General features: G+C 43.8%; 1 protein-coding gene across 1 annotated transcript in view; it reads left to right on the top strand.

Annotated features, from left to right (window-relative positions):
- The first annotated feature begins 1,483 nt into the window (after positions 1-1,483).
- The window catches only part of robo1 (roundabout, axon guidance receptor, homolog 1), a 150,084-nt gene continuing 128,935 nt past the window's right edge, over positions 1,484-22,632 (top strand). Inside the window, exons 1-2 of the mRNA XM_084020155.1 lie at positions 1,484-1,706; positions 17,682-17,771. Coding sequence (XP_083876281.1) covers positions 1,559-1,706; positions 17,682-17,771 — 238 coding nt within the window. The 5' untranslated portion in view covers positions 1,484-1,558. The remainder of the gene's footprint in view (positions 1,707-17,681; positions 17,772-22,632) is intronic.

Raw genomic sequence — 22,632 nt, 5'->3', positions numbered from 1 at the left:
ATGAATAATGAATAGAGTATAATTGATTTTGACTTAACTCTGAAATGGCCAGTTGTTACTCACTTGTCCCCCATACTCTTGTTCTCTTCCTCTTAATCTGCATTTAAGTAGAAGGAGGAACGGTTTAGTTTCATAGTGGTAGTGTTTCTGTTTTATTTCCCTGAAAAAGGTCTTGCAGGTACACTTGTTATCTTGTTTACCAAATGTAAAATGTGATTCATTTATTTCAACACATACGTATGCAGTGCTGTTTCCTGTGAGGTTGTTGGCGTGTAAACATTCCCATCCGTGCCATTAAAAGGAACAACAAGTGTAGAAACGGTTTCACGTTCTGACGATGGGAAATGAGTCACGGCGATGAGAAAGTGGCACCTTTTTCATCTGGAAGACTCTTTTGTAGCTTATGCATGAAGGCTATATGAATTGCAGCAATCAAAGCTTAACTGTCACATGCAAATAACCACCCAGTCAGACTGGTCTGCTTGCTTGTACAGGTGCATGCTGGGTAGGACAGTTGGTTGGGCATGCAGGCGCTTTTGTTTTTTAAATCTGGGGAATCATTAGAGCGCAGTACACCTGCACACACACACACACACACACACACACACACACACACACACATATATTCTGCAAAAATACACTCATGAACCAGCATCATGGGCGTGCAAAAGCGCACTTGAGAAATTGACATTCACACCCTCCATGCTTGTCTCACTCTCCTCCATATCACCCTCCCTCCCTCTTTTGCTCTCTCTCTCTCTCTCTCTCTCTCTCTCTCTCTCTCTTCATCTTCCTCTCCCAGACGCTCTGTTGACAAAGTCAAGGCTGCTCTGTAGTGAACTATCTCTGTGATTTATTCCGTATTTTCATATCAACACTGCCTCATGTGATCTGAGACGAGTGCTGGCTGGAGGAAGGGAGCGGGGGGAGGATGCACATGCATTTACACTCCTGGACTCACACTCACTAACTCACTCACTGCCTGGCGAGGGTGACTTGAGAGTTGGCTGCTGCTGCTGCTGCTGCTGCTGCTGCTGCTGCTGGATCTGTGATGTGTCGCCATCAGTGTCACCGGTCCACACTGTGACCTGCAGTAGTTATGCTGTGGGAAGAGATGTGTGCCGTCTCTGCTCATGGGAGCTGTTACTACTGAGCTCAGGTTGAGGCTTTGACCAGGACTGCAATAAATACCTCCCTAATTCCAAGAGGAACTGAAAAAGAGGGAGAGTGCAGTGAAAGGGAAAAAAAGAGAGCAGATCAATATTTCAGAGTGAAGCTCCAGAAATCCAGGCTTACTTTGCCTGTCTACTGCTGCTGGTCTGTGAAGCTTTTGCCTTTCGGAGGGATCATTCCAGTCTCCCAGGAGGAGGAGGAGGAGGTGTCTGTGGTGACCCATCAGGGTCTTCAGTGTCGTGGCCCAGGGCTTACACTCCCAGGGAAGCCGAGGAGGAGGAGGACCTGCTTTTGGTGGTTTGGATCGTATCGCACAGCTGTGAGAGATATGACTGAGTGCGGGATGGCACTCCCCACGGCCCTCGACTCTCTGTCGTAGCCCCCGATGCGAGCTTCAGAGTCGGGCATGGCGGGTGGGCGGATGCCCCTGCTGCTGCTGGTGGTGCTGGCGGAGGTGCTGAGTGGAGGCTGTGTACCAGGGGACGGCTCGGGGAAGTACAAGGGAAGCTGGAGGTGGAAAGGTGACAGGAGCCGTGAGTAACTCCTCCTCCCTCTGCTCGCTCTTCTTCTTCTTCTTCTTCTTCTTCTTCTTCTTCTTCTTCTTCTTCTTCTTCTTCTTCTTCTTCTTCTTCTTCTTCTTCTTCTTCTTCTTCTTCTTCTTCTTCTTCTTCTTCTTCTTCTTCTTCTTCTTCTTCTTCTTCTTCTTCTTCTTCTTCTTCTTCTTCTTCTTCTTCTTCTTCTTTGCCTTCTCCTTCTTCTTCTTCTTTGCCTTCTCTTCCTCCTCTCGAGAAGACCAACAGGGTCGCACCTCTTTTCTTCCTTCTAATTTAGTTTCACTATTCTTTTTCATTCCCCGGACTCCTGAAGTGAGATCCGGAAAGCACTAAACATCGTGGTTACTCCGGTTGCTGTTTGAGTCGCTGGATATGAGTGAAATAAATCTTCTATATGAAGCCAGCAACCCTGGCATGTGTTGCCAGCTTTAAGCGGTATCAATATGTGTGCGTGGCTGTGAAAGTGCCTCTCTGCTGTTGGATTTTCTGTGAGTTGCAATTCATAGTCTATTATCCCTCTTTCTCTTCAGCAAGACTGTAATATTCCTGCTTGAATGTCTCTCCGGGTCTCATTCCAAGTCATTAATTGATCAGCGTCGAGTTGTAAAAAGCTACTCAGAGTGATGGGACTGCCCATTTCCTCAGCGTAAAAAGCTGAGTGTGGCTCTGAGTGTGTTCATTATATATGCTGACACATGAGTGCATGGATGTTGGGAGGAGAGAGGATGTTCGAGAGCGGTTGTTTCAGGACGTATAGCTGCCGTCCCCGCCGGCCGCTTGGCTGTGGTCTAATGGGATTGTTTGGCATGCCACCACTGCTTGACGCTGAGTGATGAAGTGGGGGGGGGGGGTTTGTCCCTTTTGTGTCCGTCCCCTCTGCGGAGGTTAAAGGGAGATCGCTATCTTGATACCGTTCCAAGATTAAATGACTGGAATGGGATGGGAGAGGCACTAAGTCAAGCCGGAGCGGGTCAGCTGCCTTCCCAAGGAGACGCACGGCGGTCTCAGGGTGGCATGAAAGACGATATCCCTGACGCGTTGAGGTGGCAGTGGGGCTGGAAGTCTTGAGTTTCTGATTCTGTAAAACACTCTCAAATCCCAGATTCATCATCGTCTCACTGTTCATAGATTAATTTCCGTGAACAGTGAGATTTAGGGGATTTTGGAGCACCATTTGCCGCTAAAACAAGATCACGGATTCTACAGTATCTTTAAATGATAAGACTGTTTTTCATATTTGGAAGTATTCTATCTGGCTCTGATTATGAAGTGTTATGAAAGTGATATGAGCTGTGTAATTTCACAAAAACTGGCACCACTTTTAGCTGTAAACTACAGGAGAGGCTATTAAATGTATTATGCACAGCTTGAGCTTGGCAGGTATTACAGAGTCGTTGTATACTCTGACCCCAACCTCTACACTCTTGCACCAGATACACTGTTCATGTGATACTTAACACAAAAGCTGGTGTACATTCTTCCTGTCAATCAGCTTTATTGATAACGTGTTCTTTAACAGCAGGAGTCATGCATTCCTGATGTGGTTAGGAACTCTAAGTCTGTGCCATGTTTTACCTGGACCAACACCTCTCTGTGGACCTGGAACACAGGCAGCAACCTCTGTTTCTGCAAAGTGAAGCCAACACTGAAGTGCCTAAAACTCTCTCTCTCCAATTCTCCCTACTGGCCATTAGGGGGCGACTCCTCGCTGGTTGTATAGAAGTCGATGAGAAAATAGTCCTACTTCTCTCTGCTGGCCACCAGGGGGCGACTCCTCTCTGGTTGTATAGAAGTCTATGAGAAAATGGTCCTACTTCTCTCTGCTGGCCACCAGGGGGCGACTCCTCTCTGGTTGTATAGAAGTCTATGAGAAAATGGTCCTACTTCTCTCTGCTGGCCACCAGGGGGCGACTCCTCTCTGGTTGTATAGAAGTCTATGAGAAAATGGTCCTACTTCTCTCTGCTGGCCACCAGGGGGCGATGTATTATCTCAGTAAACATTGTAAACATGAGTTTATGGTCTCAATCTCTAGTTTCAAGTCTTCTTCAATCCAGCATGATGTTCATTTAGTACATCATGGTCCATTTATAGTCCAACAGACCAGAAAGAAGGGGATGCTTTAGGGGGCGGGGCTACCTGCTGATTGACAGATCGCTAGGCAATCAAATATTCTTAAATAAGATTATCATAAGGTCTTCCTGCATAAATAAAGGATAAATAAATAAAAAGGCTCTATTTTCCTCTACTCGTCTAACAGCTTTTTCAAGTCATTTGTGATGATCTGCATTCCCGTGCTGAACTCTCAGAGCCACCATACATTTACATAAGAACAACATGTATTTTGCTACATTCAACACCAGAATACAGCGTTGGATGTTGTTGGAGGAATCACCTCAACCTTTCTCTTGTGCTTTATCTGCGTTTAACACTAAAATGTGACAACGTTGCCTATAAAAATGTGTAAGGGATATTTATCTCACTCGTCTGAATGTGCCATGCTGGAGTCTGCGGACAAAAGTTCCATCTGGCAGCACACAAATAAACCAGTGATATGCATGAGGGCAGCCTGGCGACATAAGTGATAATGTCACCAGCTGTTATTTGCTACCTGAGACTGAATCTCCTCTAAGACGGATCTCTGCACACTTCTGTAGTTCATGTTAGCACACAGACTCTTATCACTCTTGTGAGGTTTAAACTGCAGCTTCCCCAACTTGAAAAGGCAGCTTGCTTCAGAAGATTGGACTGGAATTCACTTTCTTTCCTTTCTTTTATTTTGAAAGTTGCCAAAGCCAGTCACAGCCAATCACAGGTGAAAAGCCTTGAACACAAGCACAAAAACAAGGTCAAGAAAAATGTAACCCAAGAAACCATAATCAATCAACATAACCCAAAATCAAATACTTCGTTTTTTAAAGTACTAGAAATTAATGTTGAAAATAAGTGGGAAAATATGCATATTTAAAGCACCCAAAATGAATTAAATACATTTTAAAGCACTATCTAATGATGATTTTAACTTTACAAACTTTAGCAGCTTAAAAATACACCACATTATTAACTGTGCTTTCAACCCACATATTGAATATATAACATTTTAACTTACATTTTAATCACATAACTTATTCAATACTTTACATTTTAACCCGTCTCTATCCCAACGTCTCACTCATTCTCTCTCTCTCTTTCTCACACACACACACACACACACACACACACACACACACACACACACACACACTGGACTAATGCATTAAAGTGAGATTAGTGCATGCGAGCCCATGCGTGTGCGTGTGCGTGTGTGCGTGTGTGCATGTGCGTGTGTGCGTACGTGATAAATAAAATATCACATTTTCTATTTTTAGTGACAAGTTGTCTCCTGGAGTCCACAGATCTCAGATATGTCCCTCCGTGCCGTCCCTTCCTTAATGTCTGTAACTTCACTCCCTGCCTTTCACATCTTCTCTGTTCCTGCAGTAATTCGCATGACGATTCAAAAGTACGACTCAGCAGCGGGTTTAGCTGCGTTGCTGCATGTAAATGTATCGACCCGCTTTCATCATAATGAATACAGTCGATTTACAGCAAACGTGCATAAAGAGGAGCTTTGATCCGACTTGTACTTGCAACTCCAGAGAGTGGAACATCTTGCTGTTTGCTGAGGTTTTTGGTCTCCTTTCTGACACAGCCTCATCCTCCATGATGGATGGGGAAGATTATGGGATTTATGGCTGATTTACTTTGCTCTGGATGCTAATAGAAGCCACAGAAACATGACTGGATGATTCTAAGAATCCAAGATATGCCCAGTGTACAGAGCTTTTCCATGGATATCATTTACAGTCTGCATATTTCTTTCTGCATATTACTGCAAAAAAGCGGATTTAACAATTTTGTCATCTGTGTGATTAAAAATAGTAATGCCTGAAACACGCTTTCTAGCAATTTCCCAGCTACAGCACTCTAGGTTTCAGCCTGGATCAGTCCGTAGTTTCATTTGAGGCCTTCTCGTGAGCAAGTTTGTGTTTTAGCTGTAGCACATGCAGGGATATGAACACATTTATCCAATAGATGGCAACAGTGACATGCAGCTGTGTTGAGTTGCAGGGAATGAATGAGTGCTAATGAGCTGTGGACTGAATCCTGTGGTTTGGGTCAGAGGCCAGACGCAGTCCAGACAGTCGAAACCACAGACATGTCATCAGAAACAGGGCCCGGACCAGTAGACCTCCACCGGTTGTTGCACATGACTGTATTAGGATGATATCTAGGATGGATCCCATGCACATCAGGTCCAAATCTTTCTACTCTAAGACGTCCATCACTTACACTTCCATATGAAAATGTCTAACTAACTAACCGTGAGAGGTGTTAATGAGCATCAGGGCTTTACTTTCTTTCCTCGAAGCGCTTCTTCACACTCCAATCCAAGGGGCATTTATGAAGAAGTTAACAATGCGGGGAGAATCTACAATGTTAGGCGCCTGATTCTCTCAGAATATGTGGAAAATAAGCTTTAAAAAATATAATATCTTCCCCTTTCACAGATCTGATAATGCATTGCATAAGCTTGTTTTATGGGTACATTTTGCTCTCACACAGGAAGTCACTGTATTCAATTTTTAAAACAACCTCGATGAATTATGAGAAGAATCAAAACTTTTTAGCAGAGAGAATTGGAAAAACAGGTGGACAACCGTGATCAGACATGGTCCATAAATATGGAGCTCTGACAGGCCCGGGCCGGAGTGAAAGCACAGGGATCCGGGATTCTGAGGATATGAAGGATCAAGGGTCATTAAGTGCCGAGGCGGGTCTTCAGAGGTTAAAAATCAAATGGTACCACTCCCCCCTCTCCCACTTGATGTTTTATTTCTCCCTTTTCACGCCACTTTCACTTCAACAGTTTTACAGGCAAATGTTTGCACATAGAGATCGGCCTGGTTTCCACATCTGGCTGTGAAACGTATAAAAATGGGAAGAGAAAAAAAAAATAACACATGCTTTTACTTGTCATTTGTGTTCTGTTTTAGTCCCAACACCTGTTACTCCGACGCCATTCACTTAGACCTTACATCATTCTGGGCTTTTCTGTCTGCTTGTGAGAAAGTGTATCACATGTGCATAACAGCATGAGACCACACTCATAAACTGTTTAACAATATGGATAGTGGAGATGATATCAAAGTGGCTGTTGAAAAATTGGGTGTAAATAACAATGCATAATCATGACGTAAGGATTAATGTAATACGGTGTTAATGAGGTGTGAAGGTTGCTTTTTCAATATTGAGCATGTTGACGCATGTTTTTGTAGCTGTTGTTTTGAAAATAGAAAACGAAAGGCACCGATGCTAAGAGATGACGCTACGTTTGGAAAACAGTTGCTTTATTGAACCAGCGGAGTGTTAAAGGGCACTTATGCTTATTTTCAGGTTCATACCTGTATTTTACATTCCTACTTGAGCATTTTTACATTCTTTTATGTTCAAAACACAAACTATTTGTATCCTAGCGCCTGTCTGAATATACCTGTGTTCACCTCCGTCTGAAATGCTCAGTTTTAGCGCCTGTCTCTTTAAACAAGCCGGTCTGCTCTGATTTGCTTGTGAGAAAGAATACAGTGTACCTGTGCAAAGGTAGATGTCAAGACATCCACATGGTGTTCAGTTTATTCTAATAAGCCTGCATGTGACATATGGAGGGGAGCTTTATTTGCTTGTTGAAACAGTGTGTTGATGGTCTCCATCTGAAATGAAAATGTGGATTTATTAGGGGTGGGTAAAAATATCGATACGGCAATATATTGCGATACTATGCCGCCCAATACAAAATCAAATTTTGAACTCCAAAGATCGATTTAAAAAAAAAAAAGATTCATGTTTAGACGTGTTGTGAATGCAGTACTTTATACTTTTTCATTTCATTTTCAATATTTATTCCAGTGAATTTCATGGGAATTAATAAAATGGAGAGGCTGTTTTGAAGGAAATAGTTTTGACTCAATTTGTCCTCTGATCAATATCATCTGATGTACATATACTGGTACTTGTGTTTTCATCTTTATTTATATCGCAATATCATGATATCGTGATACGTATCGTATCGTGATCAAAGTGCTGTGATACATATCGTATCGTGATCAAAGTATCGTGATACGTATCGTATCGTGATCAAAGTATCGTGATACGTATCGTGAGGTTCTTGCCAATACTCACCCCTAGGATTTATAAAAACACAACTGTGAACATACCTTTGAAATCTTCAGGTTTCTTTACCCATAATATTCTTCCTGCCATTGTTTAAAATAAAGACTCGGACACACATCTGCATACTCATTAAAAATATTTTGATGCTTTGACAGAATGGGTTAAATTTAAAGTACAGTTTGTCGGCTCTTTCATTACCGTTGTTCGGTGATGAGACAGCCACCCTGTTGGTTTCCTGAAATACATACCGTAGGGCCTTCAGACGTAAATGCATGCATATAGAGCAGCCAGTCTGTCTGGATGACAGCAGCGACGTCTACCATCCAACCACAGCAAGCTGTTTACCATCCCATACAGAAAAGTCCTGCCTGGCCCTCTTGTTTTTCCCTTCTCCTTCACTGATGAAGTGGTAATTACAGGAGAGGCCTCACACCTCCGGAGAGCAGAACATCTTAACGCCCAAAGCTGCCGTGTTGTTATGCCGCTCTCAGACACGCTGTGGTCGCGCCGTTTGACCGAAAGGCCTCGCGGCTGAGAGTTGTGTAAGTGGAGTTTTACGAGCAACACAAGCAGAAATGGCCGTCGCCGCTACTGGTCGAATAAAGACGGGGAAATTCCTGATGCGTGACTGGACTGCACTGGGACCGATTTGACGTGAACCCACTTGGCAATTCTATACAATTTCAACAGAAGACCTCATGTATCTGTGAAGGACAGGAAGAAAAAAAGTTTCAGAGTAGCAACTGAGACTTTTATTGTGTGGTTCTTTTTTTTTTTGGACTTATAGAACCTTTTCAAACAACAGCGAGTAAACAAAAACACATTTTCTCCCATGGAATGGTTTTTGGGAATCTCGGCTTAATGGTTTTCCAATCCCGCCTGTCCGCATGGCTTCCGTAGTGGCAGATCCACATCGGCGTGAGCTCAATCCAGCTGTGACAGCGGTTGCTCTTCCACGGTGGGAACCCCGAAAAAAGGGGGTCTTCGCATCAGCATCCTCTCGGTCAGCATTTTGCACACATCATTTCCTCACAACAATCCCCGGCTCTGTCTAGCAGCGTCCTGATGGAAATGCGTTCCACGCAAAACCCATCGGTTGACTGCGAGCTCGCGTGTTGCATCTGGGTGCTAGATATTCGAGCCATCTGTTTCCACAACACAGAGAGAAAGGAGATTTTTTTTGGGGGGGGTGTTTAAAGTCGACGTCATCATCCCGCTGAAGGGGATGCAGAAGGTTGGGTATAGATTACAATCACCATGTTAAATTGAGCTTCATTCACACCATATGTGGCAGTCTTGAGAAAGGTATCCTATACCCAACAAGTCCATGGGAACGTCTTGGTTGGAACCAAAGTTCAATAACTGGTAAAATGAGATGGTGTCGTCTTGCTACGCTCAACTCTCATGTCGAGATAGCAATATACGGCTGACTTTTACGAGTGCAGTGTGAATAGGAGGAACAATCAGGAACCAGCCACTCAGTGAGAGGTCAGCCACGGCAGCCGCTCTAATCAGCACTAATGAAGATTGGCGGTGGAGCCTCTTAACCATAAAAGAGAAAATGAACCCCCTCTTATTAATTTGCTAATTGGAAATCTGGAATGAGACAAGGTCAGCGCCATTATACTCAACAGCCCTTTTTTGTGTCTTTACTTTGAAAGGACTGTGGATTAAAAGGACTGCATTTTGACTTATGATATGACATTGTTGTGTGTGTGTGTGTGTGTGTGTGTGTGTGTGTGTGTGTGTGTGTGTGTGTGTGTGTGTGTGTGCGTGTGTGCGCGTAAGTGTAATGCTTTGAGAATGCAGTACTGTTGGATGGAAGTGAAATAGCACAGACGTAGCCCCACACCACATGAAGGTACTATTGGACATATTCCCACCAGATGTCTGACACCATGGCATTCACCCCCCCCCCCCCCCCTCCCCCCTTGGAAGCATGAATGTAATAGAATTGTTGGTGTCTTGCGTGATTTACCGCCGTGGATTTACTGCGATAAAGCATGCACGGTTGCGTAAGACGTCGCATTGTGTGCAACCAATTACACTCTCATCTTTCAAGGACCCGACTATCTAGTTTCTTTGGAATAAAAGTTTTTTTTGTGTGTGTCATGTGACCAAGCTTCACACAAACAGATGGTAATGTGATACACTGCAGTGTAGCACATCAGTCCATAACCTAGCTGCGATCCAGAGAGTCACCTGCCACTAATAAATTTGGCTGATTTTGTGTGGTGAAGGGGTGACAGATGGGGGAGGGGGGCTTGACAGGAGGTGTGGAGAGTTGCACTCTGTCTTTTGTTGCATTTCTCGCCTTTTTTTGGGATTTACGATCTGCTTCTCACAGCCTCTGGCCCTCGGCTGCCTCGGCATTCCCGTGTGTCATGTAACACCGTTGCTTTGCAGCGGGCAAAAATCATTATTTCCTTAGAAGCCCATCGCAGGTTTTATTTGACACTAAGACTTCATGGAAAAAAAAATAATATATTTGGTTATTTGAGCAGCTGTGTCTATATTTTTCTTTTATTACTGATTTGAGAGTAAACATGAAAGGAAATGCTTATTTTTTATGGGGCAGTAGTGTGTGAATAATTTTGCCAGTGACCCTGAATGTTTAAATAATTTAGAAAACAAAAGTTTATATTGTCCCATATGAGGCCAATCTTGATGTTATTTCCATATGAATTATGGACATGGATGCCAAAGCTTATTAAATATGTTGCTTTATATACAAATCCATAATAATTAATCCTGTAAATCTATCTGACAGGATTTTGTAGAGCAAATGCATAATGAAACATTCTGAATTGTTTTATAACCCATAATTATGTCGTCACCTGAACGCCCCATGGCAGGATATCAGGTGGAAACAAGCTGTGATTTAATGAGGTGACAGTAAGAAGGACGCTGTTTTAAAGGTGAGCTCAGGTCATTTTCTTACCTTTTACAAGGGTGGTCGGATTAATAACTTTCTAAAAGCCTTTGCACATTAAAAAAAAAAAAAAAAAAAAACTCCTTGAATGTTTAACAAGTGTCTGAATTCCGTGGGGAAAACGTGAAGCTTAACCTGTCAGAAAAAAGCACATGGTGAGTTCTCACGTTATAAATCCTGATCCAGACCTCATCCTGAAGAATTTCAAAACTCGCCTAAGGTGATACATTTCCTTCATTTTTTCTCCACTCGACAACCTTCTGCATTTTCTGTATATTTGAACGCACCATTTGTCTTTCTTTTAGCACAACACAACCACCCGGCCAGTGCCAAAGGCGTTCTTTTAACAACAGACGAGACCTTGAATGGGTATAATCTCAGCTGGCTTCCCAACGACGTCTCTTACATTCCTTTCCAGTGACTTAGTGGGATGTTTGAAGCACTGATCCCTGGGTTTTTCTGGACTAAAAATTATATCGCAAATTGCGCATGACTGTTAGACAGACTTGCAAAGTGTCTGAGTGTCCCTCCTCAGTGTCACTTATCCCAAAAATCAAAGCCGTGCCACAGCCTCGCTGACATTTCATGCTTGTTCCCAGCTGTAAACTACTGTAACCTAGAATAGAACAACAGAAGAGGAGCGCTGCTTGTCACGTTAGCCTGCACTTTTTAGACCGTCTTTATGGTCGCCTTGTGGTCTCACCAACTACTTTGCACATCTGTGGACAAAGAGCGCCGGGATCCCGGCTAAATAAGCTGCTCGTATTGATCTGGCCGTCGACTGAGATTGTTGGCTTTCTCTCTTCAGGAGGGCTGAGATGCTGGCTCCACGCCGAGAACCTTCTCACCACACATCTTCTCAGGGCCTCATTTCCATCTCCTCTAATCAGAACGAGACATATTGAGAGCATAAGTTGGTTTATGTGCTCTCTCTCATTGGACTGTGAATGGTTAGTATGCGCTCCAGCAAATTAGCATACACATGCCCCCCCAACGAGCACCAACCCGTGATGGAATGAGTGTGTGTGGTTGTGTGTGTGTGTGTGTGTGTGTGTGTGTGTGTGTGTGTAGACAGAGGCTGGGAAAAGGAGATAGTGCCTGCTGTTCTATTCGCTTGACTTCTGATCAGATTGCGACTGAACTGTGACACAGAAAAATTAGCAGAATCGTCACCTCGAAGTCAGAAGCAAACTGCTGTTTGCAAAGTTAGCTTTGCAAAGTTAGCTTTACGTTTGCTGTGGACGCAGCATCAGAAACGTGTTAATTTGTTTTAGCTCTTAAAGTGACAGCGTCTTTGATATATTCTGAAATAAATCAACAACTATTGGACGAATTGCCATTAAAATTGCGTACATGCTTACATGCATGTTCCCCAGATGATACACCCTCATGACTTTGGTGATCATCTGACTTTTGAAATACTTCTGTCATATATGTTCCTCTTGTATTAAATATAATTTGGTGATTCCCAGACGTTTCATCCACCAGGATCAGATGGAAACAGTATTTTATCCAAGTCTTTGGTCTATAACTAAATACGCGTCTACTCTTCAACAGCACCTCGGTTGTCTGTTGAGTTTTTTTTTTTTTTTTTTTTTCAGCAGAGGTCAGGAAAAAGCCACAGCGTGAAGCAATAATTGCTTGTCAGTGGAGCTATTCAGCAAAACGTTGCCAAACCAAAGATGCATTCAGTGTTTGCTCATTTGTTTTGACCATAACACAGCTTGAGAGAAGAAGGGAGATTAATAGGTGTTGCCGAGTGTGAACTGAAAGCCGAGCGTCATCACATCAAAGACCGTGAAGGTTACACGTCAATGGTGGATGTTTTCTCCTCCCTGGATCTCTCATTAAAAATGTGCAGAGTTCCCCTTGGCTTCGGTTAATGGCACAAACAGCCTGGAGGCCTTAACCAGGCACCGAGGGCACAGATGAACTGTGGATGATAAACGGCAATCAAGTCTTTTACATCTTTGTTCAACCAAATCAGCATCATGTGACTCCAGGAGAAACAGGTTTGGGAGTCGTGAGCCACACTGTTATGGTGACATTTTCAGTTTGAAAAGTTTGACGACGCCTCTTTTACGTATAAAAGCTGATGTGATACTGTCCTTGTGGCTGGGAAGCTGCATTTCTTTGTCAATGGAGCAGCTCCAGCAAATGTTTCTGGGAGGGATGATAGATTAGAGGCTTGTTTTTTTTTTTTTGGTCTCTGGGTTTTGGGAAAGAATTGTTCACATTAACATATTGATGGAATTTTCACAGATTATACAAAAAAACACATGTGAATTCAGTTTGAGGGCTCTTTCCTCTGTCTTTGAATGTGTGTGTGTGTGTGTGTGTGTGTTTAGAGCACGTGTGTCTGATTAAGCGAGTCGGAGAGCATGCAGGGAAAGGTAGCATCATAGTTTGTCATTAATGTGCCACAGCCTTGAAATGAGGTCTGGATTATTTGCTCCACTGCCCTCTAAACTCATTTTCCATAGACATAAGCCTCCACTTTCTCATATACATGCCCCCCCCCCCCTTGCTCTTGTCCTCTCTGTAATTGGGTTAGTGAAAAAGGATGGTGACTTTTTTTTTGTATTGGACGAGAGAGAAACAAATACTGTCAGATCAACCCCCACGTGTATAGCAATGAGTAATTGAGGGGGAGCAGGTATGGTAGTTAGAGGTCATAGAAGGTCACGTAGTCTGGAGGCTGTGGTTATGCTGAGTCATGACCATGAGCTGCAGACGCCACATCAGACTGATGCATAACAAGCTTTCAGAAGTGGTTCACCTTTTGTTGCGACGCTCTAAATCCTTGAAAGACCTCATTTTTTTCTCAACTAAGATCCTCTCTCTCTCTGTGTCTCTCTGTCTCTCTCTTTTTCTACCCCCATTCCTTCAATCTGTCTCGCTCTGAGCACAACAAGTATTCCCGTGTCACAGAGATGGACATCAGGGCTTTTTGGCAGCGTAGAGGTTGCTTGCCTCAGTTCTCTGAACTTATTTGACATCGGTTATGTTAAACACAATTTTCACGTTGATAATTCACGTAATGTCGAGGTGTGGGAACGAGTGGAACGTGGAAAATCCCGCTTCTTTCAATCAACCATGATCACCGGGGATGAAACTGTTTCTAACTCACAGTAATTATACAGGAGTTATCGCACGCTGTATGCCAATCACCGCTATTTGTCTTTGCACGGTTTTTCTTTTTGTGGTTGGCTGCACGCTGGTGCCCTCCGAGCAAATCTATCAGTGAGTCAATTGGCACATATTTCTTCCCTGACATTTGCGCATTTATTTAACCACAATCAACCCCATCATGCATTCAGGGATGAGTCACGTTCCGACGTTGAGGATTGAGGTGTTTACCGGCTTTAGTAACCATGAAAGCCTGTTTGGGAAGAGATAAACCTGCAACTGTCAACAAGGAAGTCCCGTGTGCAGCCATTCATGCACACGCTGCGTGATGGAAAGAGCTACCGGTTTGTCATCGCACCGTTCCTGCAGCTGCAGCAGTGAAACAGTTAAGGACGTCAGAGGGTTTACGTGGAAAATATCTGCAAACATTTGCTTTAAATCTGCTTTTCCCTGCCGTTCACCCATGGGAACTAATGTAGTCCTAATGATTGAAGTCTGTCCCCGTCGCTATCAGGGCTCGGATCTTTAATAGCTGTTGAAAACACAACTGGGGCAGTGACGTAATCGAATATCCGCCTCTCTTGCTCTTTCTTGGACTCATTCTTTCAGCAACACATCAAATCTGTCCAGCACCTAAACCAGACATATACAGCATGCATCTTTATGTGTTAACTGGTTAATACATTGTTTATTTATTACAATTACGGCAGTTACAATAAGGACATAAAACTGTTTTATTCTTTAAGGGCTGCTATGATGACTGGTTGATATTAGAGTTTATTTTTACTGGCAGATAGAATCAGAATGATTTTACTTTTGCAGTCTTCTCTCCGATTCAAGTTATTTTAAGTTAAGAGTTATAAACTCTGCTTTGACTTTGTCCTTTTTCTTTCTCTCGGCAGCAGCGTGCGCTCACTGCGTATACGTATTATCTCAAGGCCTGATTAAAACTCCATTAGTCATGCAGAAAACAAAGAAAGTGTAATCAAAATGGAAATGAGTGTAATGGTGCCATGGAAACAGATGAAGTGGATGAACTGGCTTCTGCTGAAAAGATACTTTTCTCCAAGATTTCTTTTTTTTGGTTTGTTTTCTTCTGTCTGCGTTGAATAATGGTCAAAGTTACTGAATCCAGGTTCAAAGTGATGATGATTTTTTTGAGTTATAGTTTGAGGAACATGAGCGGAATTTAAATGTTCTACAGAATTAATGCAACCAATGAAGGAAATCTTTTAGCATTTTCGATCAACACACAAAAAAGTAAACAGACGTTAAAGCAGAACATTTTCCAAGAAACTAATTAAATGATTGAAATAGCTGGAGGTCATGTTCCAGAAATATGCGGCTTCTCTCATCGAGCTGTGTGAAGGAACGTGTCCTCCAGAAAACAATCAGTCAGTCCTGTTAACAAGCCCCGGTGTCAGACTCCCCACACTCATCATTCTAAGTCCATCCATCACTCCTTACTGACCGCCAGGTCCGGAGCGCTGCTGCCGATACGTGACAAGACGATGACGAGACAGCAGCCAGCCTCTCGGGCTTCTTCTTTTACATCTATTAGCAGCTCCCACCCATTTGTCAAACTGTGCAACCTTGACGACAGGAGCAATACGTTAGACTTCGGCTTTATTGTCATGTCAGGTTGTGCTGATCCGCTTCACCAAACTACAGTGTCGCAAGCAAGTCAAGTCCAGTTAGACTGGACCGCATCGTTTGTGGGTAGAGTATAGAAACGGGGCCAGAACCCTGCATGGCGCCTGAGCCTCCAAAGAAAAGGCTTGTGATCCAGAAAAAGAGGACATGTTCGAGGAGGGCTCGGGGCCAGTTATCTGCACATGTGCCCCGTTAATTAGCCGGCAGGGGAGCTGGGTGCAGAGGCTAAAAGAGGGTGGGGAGGTCCTGACTTTGTGGCGCCCCCGGGGCAGCTGGGTAATCTACATGGAGACATAAAGGGCAGATATAAAGCAATATAGATAGAATCCTCTTTGTCAAGTATTATATCTGAATGGTAATTCATGTATTAAGTGTTAACTTAGTATTTATTCAGTTTCAGTGAGTCTATCCAGTCAATCAGGGGTCCAAACGATTGTTTAATCCTGACACTCATCTATTTATCATGTATCGTTTCACCAACCTGCCCATGGGACTACAGGTGGAAAATAGAAAGTTTGCTAAAACCTGGTGCATCTCTAAGCCTAATGTTTCTTTGTGCACTGTTTGAATAAATTAAATGACAATTAAACATCGGATGACAACATGTTGGTTTTGTGAGAATAATTATCTCAACAGCTTTGTTCCAAAACGACTTTTCTTTGTCAGAAGCAGCTGCTGTTTAGTTTTGGTTGTAATCTGTGTGTTTTGAACAGAACGCTACATATATCTGGCTGGTGTCGTGCTGTAAGCGTCAGACAGGCTTGATGTCTGCGTGTCTTCATGTCATGTTCTCATCTCATTCATGTGCATGACTCTGACTAACCTACGCTTTGTGGTTATTTTTGTGTCTGCTCTCCTGTAGCGTTCGGATAAACAGAGAAGTGCCAGATAACAGCTTTGGCCCAGCGTGGGGGCCCTTTAACTGTCACTTCTGTTGCAACGCTACAGGAGCTGCATTTTTGTCTTATTTTTGTGTTTACAATTATTGATGAGTGCAAAACTAAAGTGGGATTTTGGGTCATTGCTTTGTTTTTGAAAAGTCTGCGTAGATTTGATGTTTTCTGTCAGTTCTCGTGCAGTGGGAGGGGCTTATGAAGTGCCGGGTCACCCCTCTTCTTCACACACCGGTGATCTAAAGCACTCTCCGGTGAACCGTTCTGTCTGCCCGTCTGCTGTTTATCTGAAGTGATGCCAGATCTCATTGAGGAAACAGATACTTCCGACAGACTGCCACTCAGTTAGCTAAAGGGCTTGGATGCTCTTTGATTAGGATCCCCCGCCCCGACCCCGGCTCGGCCCGAATGAACCCCCCTGTCAGCGGACGACAAAGAGAGTGGGCATGGCCGAGTCTGATTTATTTCACACAGAGCCATCATAAGGCCACAGTTGGCCTCCTTCCCCCCCCCCCCCCCCCCCACACACACCGTCCCGCCCTCACACCTCCTGTCGCACACACTCAACCTGTCACTCCCCGGCACACAGACGGGCCCCGAATCAAAAGGAGCTGATTAGTAATTAATGGTGCATCATTGTATTTGCATCGGGAGTGTGTGTGCATGCAGGGTGGCGTTGTCAATCATGCAGAGTGTGCCCCGGGCCTCCCTCTCCTCTGTCCTGCCCATGTGCTCCCTTAGGGGTGCAGCCACTTAGGGCTATTAATACGGTGGAGATGACTCTGTTTTACACCCAGACACGTCCACTCCAGCCCGACACAGGACAACAGAACCACCTCCCGCTGGTTACTCTGATGGATCTATACCCAAACGACCCATTGATTCGTGTCTGAAATCATCGTTTTGTTTGTTTCTTGGATTACACACAACCGTTGGGATGCTGGGTGTTTGGCTGTTGACTGCGATGTGGGTGTTTGGATTCTGCAGACAGACTTTACAAGGATGCAGCCCAGCTCTTCTTTGCGCGTTGGCTTACTGCTCGTGTCAAGGATGCGGAGGGCTTGAGGTTCGGACCGTGGGTGGGGGAAGTGGGCAGAATGCGTCTGGCTTCTCAGTCCCTGTGGTGTTATTGTTGACAGAGACGGGAGGCACTCAGGACGGGGCCAGCGAGGGGGCAACGCCGGCTCCCACCACCCAACACGAGGATGACAACTCTTTGGGCTACACAGGTACTGCTGCTGCTTTCTCTTCATGCGTCCTTGTATCAAGTTGATCCTTGGTGAAGAAATGACTTATTTAGTACATTAAAAACATCTTGCACTGATAAAAAATACAGTTTACATGCACGCAGGACACAGACACATTTCAAATATAATCAACAAAGCATGTGTCGTCTATGAAGTTGGAATAATTTGCAAATGTCGTTGTCTTTTATAGCCACAAACAAATGTTACTCGTGAATTAATTCCACCTGAATAATTGTGACACATAATGTAAATCATTGCACCTGGTTAAAGGTGATTACTGATGCATTTAAATAGGAATAAACAGAGGATTGTGTCTCAAAACTAATAATTCCAACTTTAGTGGCCCATAAAGTTGGAATTATTTGTGTGTGTGTATATATATATATTTGCCCTTTCCCAGACAAATATACTTTCAGACATGAGCTGATGTGTTAGTTTCTTAGATTTGACTGCTGGAAGAGGAGCATTGTGGGGAAAAAGCAACTCCAAATGCATCAGTCCATGTAGCCGTTATCAGGCCACCGAGCTCTGCAGGGAAATGAAGAGTCCGGAAAACGGGGTCCTCACCTGAGGGACTTCCTCTCTCATACATGAGCACACACACAAAGAATTCAAGTCTGGGGAAAATTAGTAATGTGTTGTGGTTGAGTTCTTTTTGGGGCCCTTTCCCCCGAGAGTGGGGGGGTCGTCCCAGGAAGGAGACCCACCTTTGGGTGATGTACTGGACCTCACACAGCTTCAGGAAAAGGAAGTCAAAACCGTTATGAGCTTCATCCCTGTGTGCAGCAGCTTGGCAGCTCTAGACAATAACCAACAAAACCATATGATTATCATCAGCCTTTTTATCAGTGATGCCAAGACATTTCTTCATACTTATCCATGTTGTCATGGTTTCCACCTTTCAGCAGACTTGGCGTGCTTTGAACGAGGCTTTAAAGAGGACAATCATGTGATATTTGCCTCACTGCGTCAGGGTCCATCTTTTAGGAGGATAAGTCTGGCCCGGTGGACGGTGCCGGGAGTCCGCCTTTAATCTGGCCGTTTAATCCCATCTGTGCATGAAAATGAAGGAAATCGATCTGGCCCAGTCAGTGAATTGGAAATGAGACTAATGTGCCCTAATACCTCAGTCTAGCGCTGATAGGACAGAAGTGGGGGCAGCTGCCAGAGACTCCATTTCAGACAGAGTGGCTGGACGGAGCGTGGGGATATAATCTGGGCAGCAGCCGGCTGGAGCTCAGGTGAGAATGGAGCGTCACAGCGAAGAGTCTGTTCGGTGCCTGGTTGTCTTTAATCGTGTCTCTGTCATGTACGCTCGGTGACCCTCATGCAGAAAGAGGGGTATTGATTCACGAGTATCCAATCTCTCACACATGACACTGAGGGAGAAGGGTGGTGTGTCCTTGTTGCTGTGTGTTGCATTGAGTCCCGTGAAGAACTTTGCATGACTAAAACTGTAACCCGACGCATTTTTTCTCTTGGTATAAAACTAAAAACAGCTGCCACAGTTCTGGGCAATGACACGCTAATGTCTTGTGTGGTAGTCACCTGGGATCAATCCAGCCTACTGTGAATTTTATGAGGAGCCGCATGCTGACCTGAAGTTCGTCATACTTGAAGAGTGTTTCTTATTAGTCCCCCAAGACATCGACCCTGCAATTGTTTCCCAATATCAAAGAGCTCAGCATTCATAATAAATGAGAGTGACCTGTGTGAAGGCCGTGGATTAGAGGAGGCACGCTAAAAAAAACCCCTCTTATTACACTTTGCTAGCCGGCCGCTTGGAGACGGGTCTTTTGGTTCTTCTGCCCGGACTTGAAAGGCTGAGCGTGAGATCGGAGCTCGTCTCCTCCCGCTCCCACTGACGGCTACCATTGCGTTTGTCACAGATCACAAAGGACGGCAGCTTCAGAGAGCTGCTCTATTTGTCGGGTTATGGAAATCAGGATAGAAGGAGAAAGTGAGAGGAGTTTAAGGTTTGCTGCATGCTGGCCGCTGATTGGCTGGATTCACAGGGATGTCTAGACGGGTGATGATGTGAGAACAAAGTCGGTCGCCGAACAAATCACAGAGATCAGGTAGATAGTGTCGAAAATATCCATCAACCCAGAGTGAAGCTGGCTTTTATATATATACAGTATATATATAAACAAGTAACTCTCCCTCTCCTCGTACATCGTGCAGTTACTATGGTTACGTGCACGCTCAATTTGGTGATGCATACTTGGTTTTTAGAGCCGTCTCAATCTTATCAGGACGAGTGCAGGTGGATGTTTCTGGACTTATTTCAAAACTTTAGATGCTGAAGAGTTGCAGGAAATTTAAATGACAGTCTTCTTTCTTTCAGTATCCCTCATATTTGGTTACCCATTTTTAAAACATAATCCCCAGATAAGAAGCATAGTGCCTTATGTTTGGAAGAAAAACGTGTGTATTTTCTGGAGTGTGAGTCAGAAATGGTAGAGAATAAACACAGATGAACAAATAGGTGTTTATTTAAGAGGCCAGAAAGGGCTTATATTTATGAAAATGTGAACAATATAGCTGAATAGGCCACACTGTGTCTTTAACTTGACCTCTGCAGCAGGAACACATACCATCACCGAGCTGTGGATCGTTGCCGTGAGTGTTGTGTGATGAGGTTCAGTCAGCTGACACCTTGTCACACGGCACATTTTCACCGAAGTATACGTTAGCTTTAAGTCGTGTTTATACTTCGGTAAGATTGTTTCATCCAACGTGCCCCAAAATTCAGTATACAAAGTCCGTTGTGAGTGTTGGGAAAGGATTTGCAGGTTTAAACTGGGGAGAATAGGCGGCGGCTGCAAGTTGGCCCCAAAATATCAAACGGAGCGGTGCGAGGTCCAACATGAACAATGAACAGTGTATTGCTGATGGACTTTTGGCTCTGGAAATATAAAAGAAGCTGGAAGAAACATGTTTTTCAAGTCTTTCAGAACGTAAAATAGCACTGTCAACTTCTTTAAATATTTAAATGTTACGTAATATTGACCTTGAATCCTTAATTATGAAATGAAAGCTGACCAAGTCTAACCGTAATCTGCCACGCTGCCATTATTTTTAATGAATGAATGAGACACTTTGCAGACTCTCTCATTTCCACATCTAATTACACGTTGGCTCGAGCCACTTTAACAGTGAACTAGGGTCTGCAGGACATGTTGCTGCAAGTTGTTGCTCACAACACTTCCATTGTCTTGAGGATGGGAACATAATTAGATCGTAGATCATTGCACAGTTAATTACTGAATATAAAATATCATATGTGCACAGGATGGGTTTGATGGAGTTTTGAGCAGAACATATGACTACAAGCTGTTTGCTCGTCTTCATAGAACATAGATGTTGCTCACCGATTGTCCTGAGGCCTGGTGGGTGGAGACCAGGTTGCCTGTTGTCCCCCTTATTGATGCAGCATTTGAGTGCTCTCTGTCACTGACAGCTTTACCATGGGAGATGGATGGAGAGCTCCACTCTCTATTCGTCCTTCTCATTCCTGGCCTTGAATTCCCCCACCCTGAAATCCAATTTCCTTGATAGTGTCACCCCCCATATATATTACCCAAGAGTCACCACAGCATCAGCGTCGCACATCTCCATGACACTCTCTTATGTTCATCAGTCTTAGGGGCCGCGGTGGTCATGATAGCAAAAAAAAAAAAAACTTGTGCATGTTCGGCTAGCTGCACTCTCAAATATTATCCCCGGTAGAGCAGCTCATTTCCTAGCAACGCAACAATAGAGAGGGATCTCTGGTGTGGAGGAGCAATTCACTCGAGATATAATTAGTTAGAACCATAATGTCCTACACGCCGCTTCCCCACCGCCGCTGTGCTGCTGAGGCCAGTTGAGTTTTTTTTTTTTTTTGGTTCCCCATCCAATATCTTTTCATCTCCCTGATCCCCACAGCTTAGCTTAGCACCGTCCCAGGATATGGGTCTATTAGCCGCTCTCGTCAGGATGGAGAGCGGAGTAATGTGGTCGAGAGGCTCTGGAGCGGGAGTAAGATTTGAGCTGGGAGTGCAGGAGGCTCAGAAGCACAAAGACCACGAGGTGAGAATTAAATTAGGATATTCATGATTCACGTTTCTAGTGTCCTCGTGATAATTGCCAAGAAGATTGGATAGGGTTTTGCTAAGCGTTAATAATCAGCTTAATTTCTCAGCGAAAGGATAATAAATGTTTTCGAGGGATGGAAATGGGTCATAGCGTTGTGGCTCCTCTGACTTTGCAGATTGTTCAAATAGCTGACTTCAATTAAAATCAGAATGTTCACACATTCGGCGATGTCGATCCTTCACTTTAGACACCAGTGAGTCGGGCACTCCCGTTATGCTGCTGGTATCATATTTCATGAATAGATATTTGCAGTTACACTGACCTCGTGCATTTACAAAGTCATGAAGTGCTCGGGAGAAACTACAGTTTAGGGGTGAGTATTGGCAAGAACCTCACGATACGATATGTATCACGATACTTTAGTCACGATACGATACGTATCACGATACTTTAGTCACGATACGATACATATCACGATACTTTAGTCACGATACGATACATATCACGATACTTGAGTCACGATACGATACGCATCAGGATATCATAATATATAATACAATAAAGATGATAACATAAGTACCTGTATATGTACATCAGATGATGTTGATCAGAGGACAAATTGAGTCTAAACTATTTCATTCAAAACAGCCTCTCCATTTTATTAATTCCCATGAAATTCACTGGAATAAATATTGAAAATAAAATGAAAAAGGATAAAGTACTGCATTCACAATGCGTCTAAACATGAATCTTTTTTTTTTTA

Source organism: Eutrigla gurnardus (assembly GCF_963514095.1).
Source record: "Eutrigla gurnardus genome assembly, chromosome: 10".
In the NCBI taxonomy this organism is placed as follows: domain Eukaryota; kingdom Metazoa; phylum Chordata; class Actinopteri; order Perciformes; family Triglidae; genus Eutrigla; species Eutrigla gurnardus.
This window is presented reverse-complemented; position numbering and strand designations above follow the sequence as displayed.